Source organism: Lissotriton vulgaris, chromosome 6, assembly GCF_964263255.1.
Source record: "Lissotriton vulgaris chromosome 6, aLisVul1.2, whole genome shotgun sequence".
NCBI lineage: Eukaryota > Metazoa > Chordata > Amphibia > Caudata > Salamandridae > Lissotriton > Lissotriton vulgaris.
In genome coordinates this window covers 815,152,345-815,160,140 of record NC_141694.1, presented here as the reverse complement: position 1 = coordinate 815,160,140, position 7,796 = coordinate 815,152,345, and the positions used below count along the sequence as shown (strand labels likewise).

General features: G+C 41.8%; 1 protein-coding gene across 1 annotated transcript; it reads right to left on the bottom strand.

The window, feature by feature from the left end:
• Window positions 1-4,734: 4,734 nt before the first annotated feature.
• On the bottom strand, window positions 4,735-5,223 carry LOC147708037 (CGG triplet repeat-binding protein 1-like). The gene has a single exon (XM_086925701.1). The coding sequence runs from the start codon at window positions 5,221-5,223 to the stop codon at window positions 4,735-4,737; it is 489 nt and encodes a 162-aa protein (XP_086781827.1).
• Window positions 5,224-7,796: the final 2,573 nt, after the last annotated feature.

Here is a 7,796-nt window from a genome sequence, read left to right as displayed (position 1 = left end):
AGCACTTCATAAGAGTGTATGTCATGGCATAACATACTATACAAATACAGGACATACCAGACCATACTATATAATGCCATACTATTCAATAATAGACATCCCATCCCATACCATACTAAACCATATCATACAATGACAGTCCATACCATACCAAACTGTCATAATGACAGGATATTCCATATTGTGTCCTACCGTACCATACTGTACTATACAACAGTTATCAATTATATAATAGTATATATAGCATATATTATATAATGATATAACAGATTTTAATATAATACTCCTTTTGTACAAAAGTTGTTCAACATGGATAAAAAACATTGAAAAGCCAATAGATCTTGCATAGATGAGACCTATTGGCTCTGTCAATGCTTGTTTCTTTTTGGTTATGCCTTCTATGAGAGTGCACATGTGTTTCAACTGTCTCCCTTGTGTCATTCCCCCTCTTTCGCGCTCTGTATTGCTCTTGTTCACCTGTATGCTTCTCCCCATCCTTTATGTGTAGTGCTCATCCTCGAGTTCTTCTCCCCTGTTGCTTTCTCACCTGTGTGCTTTGAGCCCCTACTTCACCCATGAGCCCCTGCCCTACATGTTGTTACTACCAGCCACAGGCCTTCATGACCCCTGCCCTCTGTGTTATTTCAGTCAGACACGGATCTCCTTGTTGCTTCTGCCCCCTGGCTCTTGTTGCTTCCCCCCGCCCGTGCCCTCCATGTTGCTTTCCCCCATCCACTTTGAAAAAAAAATCTGTATCATTATGTAAGTGTGCTCACGGATGGTCTGTGCACTTACAAAATTATACATCCACAGCATCATAGCGCCTTTTTTGTGTTTCACTATAGCCATGCTGCACAGCATCCGTGATTCTATACAGTTTGGCTAAAAACATTTGCAAAGTCAATAGGTCCCAAAAGTGAGGCCTACATTGTCAATGATCTATCTATCTATCTATCTATCTATCTATCTATCTATCTATCTATCTATCTATCTATCTATCTATCTATCTATCTATCTATCTATCTATCTATCTATCTATCTATCTATCTATCTATCTATCTCTAAATATATCAATGTATATTTATATATTTAGACATATCGGTGATGGATCAAGCCCTGATCTTTGGACTGGGTAAGAGTGGTCTGCTCAATTCAGACACTCTGTTCATCACCACCCCCTTTTCTGAATCGTTTTGGCCACTATAGGTGTGGCAGGGTATACTCAGACATGAGTCCCTTTCTCACTGCTCCATCAGGATTCAAGCAAGCCGGGCCGAAGACGGCTGAAATGCCAGAAACCGGTCCCCGGTAGCTTGTCTCCTTTCTGGTGAAGAATTGGCTTGGTAGTTTAGTCTGCCCTGTTCCCATGATGCACTGGGCCAGGGACAGACTGATTTGCATATAGCCAGGTTCTGAGCTGGGTTGGGGCAGTGAGATAAATAACGGTGATGGATCAAGCCCTGATCTTTGGACTGGGTAAGAGTGGTCTGCTCAATTCAGACACTCTGTTCATCACCACCCCCTTTTCTGAATCGTTTTGGCCACTATAGGTGTGGCAGGGTATACTCAGACATGAGTCCCTTTCTCACTGCTCCATCAGGATTCAAGCAAGCCGGGCCGAAGACGGCTGAAATGCCAGAAACTGGTCCCCGGTAGCTTGTCTCCTTTCCGGTGAAGAATTGGCTTGGTAGTTTAGTCTGCCCTGTTCCCATGATGCACTGGGCCAGGGACAGACTGATTTGCATATAGCCAGGTTCTGAGCTGGGATGGGGCAGTGAGATAAATAACGGTGATGGATCAAGCCCTGATCTTTGGACTGGGTAAGAGTGGTCTGCTCAATTCAGACACTCTGTTCATCACCAGCCCCTTTTCTGAATCGTTTTGGCCACTATAGGTGTGGCAGGGTATACTCAGACATGAGTCCCTTTCTCACTGCTCCATCAGGATTCAAGCAAGCCGGGCCGAAGACGGCTGAAATGCCAGAAACCGGTCCCCGGTAGCTTGTCTCCTTTCTGGTGAAGAATTGGCTTGGTAGTTTAGTCTGCCCTGTTCCCATGATGCACTGGGCCAGGGACAGACTGATTTGCATATAGCCAGGTTCTGAGCTGGGATGGGGCAGTGAGATAAATAACGGTGATGGATCAAGCCCTGATCTTTGGACTGGGTAAGAGTGGTCTGCTCAATTCAGACACTCTGTTCATCACCACCCCCTTTTCTGAATCACTATAGCCATGCTGCACAGCATCCGTGATTCTATACAGTTTGGCTAAAAACATTTGCAAAGCCAATAGGTCCCAAAAGTGAGGCCTACATTGTCAATGCTCTATCTATCTATCTATCTATCTATCTATCTATCTATCTATCTATCTATCTATCTATCTATCTATCTATCTATCTATCTATCTATATATCAATGTATATTTATATATTTAGACATATGAATGTACATATTTCTTAAACAAATTAAATTATAGTTTGTTGTTTGTTTTTTAAAATATTGTTTCATATTTCATGATGTAAATTATTTGAATATTGGGCTTTCATTTTAAGTTAAGTAGTACATGTTTACTATAATGTATAAATATATGGTTTTGCATTAAAATTAACTGTCAAATTGTAATGTCACATACACACACACTCACACACATTTGCTGATTTTCTGCCACCCCTCCTCCATTTTTAATAAATAAATCCTGTATCTTATTCTGAAACCCTATATATATATACATATATATACATACATATATATATATATATATATATATATATATATATATATACACACACATATATGTGTGTGTCTGTGTGTTATTTAGAGAAACAACTCGAATAGACACACATCCACACTTTTATTACTACAATGCAAATGTCAAATTTTAATTGAGAGTACCTCAACAATGAAAAAAAGGGAAGGATAAGCCACCCGAAAAAACAATTATGAAAGCCACATGATCACACAGAATTCCATCGCCAAACCATGTGCAGCCCTCCCACCCATCGCAAGTAGGACTTAACAAATATGGTTGGCGACCTCAAGCAGACCCCCCCAGGATATAGCGGCATGGATTAGCAAATTTAGGGGCACATATATGGAAATTTAGCGGCACAAATATGGACATTTTGCGGCACAAATATGGAAATTTAGCGGCAATTTTGCAGCATTTGTTTGGCAGTTTTTCCTATATCAAACACAGATATCTTTGTTTTTTGAGTTATTTAACAACATGAAGCTATGTATATTTGGTTTATTTACAATGTAGACACTTTGTTTGGATTCAAGGCTACATATAGGACATAAACATGTTAATGAATAAATGCCCAGGGAACCTGTATGCTTGTCATGTTAATCTTGCAGTTCTTCTGAGCAGTCCAAATCTAGCCCAATATTGTGGTGCTGATTATAATGCAAAAACAATAATGCCTGGATTGATTGCTCTGAGAGAGACCGTCTTCTGGCTGACAAAATAATTTTGTAGATGCTGTTGCTCCTTTCAGCATCTGCAGAACTGGTCACACAGTCCTTGGACACAGCTGCAAGCTTTGAAAGGACTTGAATGCGGTCAGCCATCCCACGCCAAAAGAGGTCAGTGTCAATCACTCCAGAAACAGATGCCTGTACTGCTTCTGGGCCTACATGTTTAAAGTAGAGGCAAAGCTCCTGATCGGGAACTTCGCTGAAACCAGGGATGGCAGAATATGCACTCTTATCCTTAGGCAGGATGCAGAGTCGTGCAGGATTGAAAAGGCGCACTTGCTTCAAGAACCCAATGCCTGATTGGGCCTCCCCCATGTATTTGCCCGCCATTTCCAGACAATTTTCAAAAGCTTCATTAAGCTGGGCTGTTATCTTTTTTGCCTGTGTCAGAGTTAATTTAGCCCCTGCAGTGGTCTGTATAAATGCTTGGAGTGACTCCAGAGTGAGGACTGAATTGTTTGTTAGGTCTATGTAAAGGTCCTCCAAATAATCATACACCTTCATTGTCCCTGGTGTCTGACTCTGGAATAAGTCCTTCAGATGTAAAATGTTTTGGCGTTTTTCGGCCACAATGTCCAATTGCACTTTAATGCAGTTTCTTTGGTCGCTGTTCAAAACCCTTTGCAGATTTTCAAGGGAATCTGGGGGAGACTTGCTGAGTTGCATCTCAGACTCAACAAACCCAGCATAGGCCTCAAAATGCTTGCAATGGTACTGAACAGCAGCAAACCAAGAATTCCACCGGGTAATGCAAGGGTCAAGTGCCATCCGTGGATTCATCCCATGGTTCCCAGCAAGATGGTGCAGGTACCTTCTCTTTCTGCTATCAGCCATGTAAAAGATGCACGAGAAGTACAGAAGGAAAGCATTAAGCTCCAAAAAAGGCGTCCTAAATGACTCGCCAATAAGGTTCATTATGTGTGCCAAGCAGGTGATATGTATGGAGTTTGTGTACAGATTTCTCAAAACAATGTTGTATGCCTTGAGCATGTATGCTGCATTGTCAGTGCTAAAGGAAATGACGTCCTGAAAGGCTATGCTATATTCTGTGAGCACCTTCACAACTGCTTGCGCTACAGTCCCATGGTTGCACTGTGAGAGGAACACTGTGTCTGCTAGGTGGGTGTGGATCTGATGGCCACCCTGTGCAGAGACCACCACAAACAACACATTCAATACACAACGCCTTTCGACATCAGGTGTTTCATCAAATATAACACTGATCTTGCAAGTGTTCTTTCAGCTCGTTCTTTGCTACTCTATATCTCTCTGGGAGATCTCTCTGGGAGATAACGTTCTTGAAGCTTATGACTTCCAGGTATCGCTCCACCATTTCGAACTCGCTCATGGAGAAACTTGCGCAACACAGGTTGGTCGGTTTTGCTCAGATGAATGTTCAGTGCTGTGCAGACATTGACCCACTCACTTATAATTTCCTGGTTTGAGGCACCGGCAGCTGTACTCTTTGTGAAAAGTGAGTTCACAGTCATCTGACGGGCAAGTTTTGGTGAAGAGTGAGGGTCTGGATCATCTGAACAGCGCTTCAAGTGTTTTTGGGACCGCACATGCATATCCACTGTGTGCTTTCGGATGTGGTCCACCGCCACATTGCACACACTGCAAAACAGCACACCACCATCAGCATGCATCACAGCGCTGTACTGTTTGGCCCGATCTGCTGCGGTTATATGGGTAGGCAGGTGTGATCTGTGCTTCACAGCCTTCACAGGCTGCAGAAACTTCTCCATCCTACTTTTGTTGTGGTGGCTCGTTGTTCCCTTGGAATCCAAAAAATCTTAGGGTTGGGGCGCAGTCACGTAACTCACCTGCAAATATATTTTGTGTTACTGGATGTATTTCAGAGGGCGAAAAGGCATTGCAATTGTTGAATGGAACGTTAAAAAAGCATAGGGAAGCAATGATTAAAAATGCATGTAACTCGGAAGCACCTGCAAATGGCAAAAAAATGGAAAACTTGTTGAGACAGATTCACAATGGGAAACCACGGGTGAGAGGTAAATATAAAAAACACAAGGCAAGTGCTCCTCCCAAAAATACAAAACTGCCCCAAAGTGCCTGCAAATAAAAAATAACATGAAAAAGGTTGCATGGGTGGAGAAAAAAGGGAAAGGATGAGCCACCTGAAAAAACAATTATGAAAGCCACATGATCACACAGAATTCCATAGCCAAACCATGTACAGCCTTCCCTTGGTTGTGAATTTGCTAATCCATGCCGCTATATCCTGGGGGGTCTGTCTATTGACCCAGTGGCAAGAGCCACTGGGCCAATAGAAGGGCTGGTCTGGATGTCTGGATTTCGCTGGCACTTTTGTAAAAATTGCGGCATTTTTACAAAAGTGTAGATTTTGCAATTTGACAGAAGACTCTGAACTGCTTTGTACGTGCATTTTTGGAACATGCACTGTAAACATGCCGGTCCCTATAGTGCAGGACATGTTTTCTCTCTTCCCGTGACCCCCTCCTCATCTCCGCCACCCGCTCTACATTCAGGCAGGGAATGGTCCCTGGTCCTGGTCGAGGTTGCAAAAATTAAATCGCTGTGTTTTAGGATCAGACTGTGAGCCAGGTAAATAGTAGAGTTTTTTACTGCTTTTTTAATGTTGTTTTGTGAGTTTCAAATGATAATTTATGATGAACATCTCTGATTTTTTATGGCATTGTTCTGTTCCTGTGGGATCTACCACTTGGTGAACCTGGCACTGACCTTGTGGGGTGCTGTGATCAAAATAACTTTTTGTTTTAAAAGCAGGTGCTACACATTTACTTTGGTGTCAGCAGTGTAATGCAACAATAAAAGTGTCAAGATAACTCAGGTGATTAATGCTCCTACTTCATCTATTAGTACTTTCAGCTCATCCTAAAGTAGAGCAAATGGTTACTGTGCCTGTTACAAAGAGGTGTAACATGCAGATCACAGAACTGAGTGTGAGTGAACAATGAATAGATCTATAAAAAATTATATGGATGTGAGATAATGCTCAATACCTTTTTCACTGACTATCCTGTTTGGTCTTTATTGCATATGAAAGCATTTCTAAATACTTCCATTCAGAAAGTGAGCTGTACAAAAAAAGTCTTGTGTTTGGTTAATAGCCTATAAGGTTTGCCATGTAAATGTGGAGGAGGGGTGGCATAGATATCCAGGTTATCAATATCACTTCTGTCCCATCACAGTCTCTATCGGGCGCTCTACATTTCCGCAGAAGCTATGAAATATGCGGCTGTCCTATAAGACTCCTAGCATATTTTCTACTGCTCTACATCTGTGGGCTTCCATCTCTTCCTTTTACACACTCTTAGGTAACACATGAATCACTAGGCTAAACCTGCTCAGGATGGACTTGAACAAGCATATGGCACAATGTAGCATCACAAGTATTAGGTATTGCCAGGGCCACTGAAATCCTGCAATTCTGCGGCCACAACTTTTTTTTGTTGCATAATTATGGCTTTGCCACATAATCCACCATCTGGCATATAATCTGCAGATTTTAACCCAAAAAATATTGTTTCTAGCTTGAACATATCAAAAGTTACTAAAACATTGTAACATGTATGCGTGAATCGAAGGCCCTTCGCAAAGGTTAGCTGGTCATCTTTCAGTCGCTTATTTCTGTACTTGGTTGGTAATCTGGTACCAATGAGGTGACATTGTTGCTAAAACAGGATTACCATGTATACAATAATTCTCAAATAATGAAGCAACATGAAATAAAATGTGCTGTAGTATGCCACATAATTTGGCTATTCTTGTTGCATAATTTAGTCAACCTTGGCCCACAATTTGGTGCTTTCCCCTACTGCATAATACTACTGGCCCTGTGTATTGTTGTTCAGATGTTGTACTACACACAATGTGCAATTGCTATAATTCCATTAATTTTATAGATACAGACAAATGTTATTTCATTCACCTTCACCTACAGCGGCAGCCTTGCTTATCATACACACACTTTCAGGCCATACACTCTGACACACTCTATCTCCTCAATGCCCCTCAACCACCTCAACCAACAAGCCATTCAGGTTCAAAACGGCCTTTGTATGAGGAAGCTAAAAATGTATTAAAACTGCATTAGCAAAGAGGCTAGCATCAAATGGAAGATCAATTAGCTTTTTTGCTTTTTTAGCTCTGGTGCTAATCAAACCATTTGAATTTATGAAATGAATGTGTGCTACAGGACTTTTCAGTCAGGCGTCCTCCATTTGTCTGCTGTTGTGTCATTCACATTTTTCTTCCACCCGTTCCAGCATGTATCATGGGGCAATGAGTCGGTTCTCTTCAGCCATTGACTGAG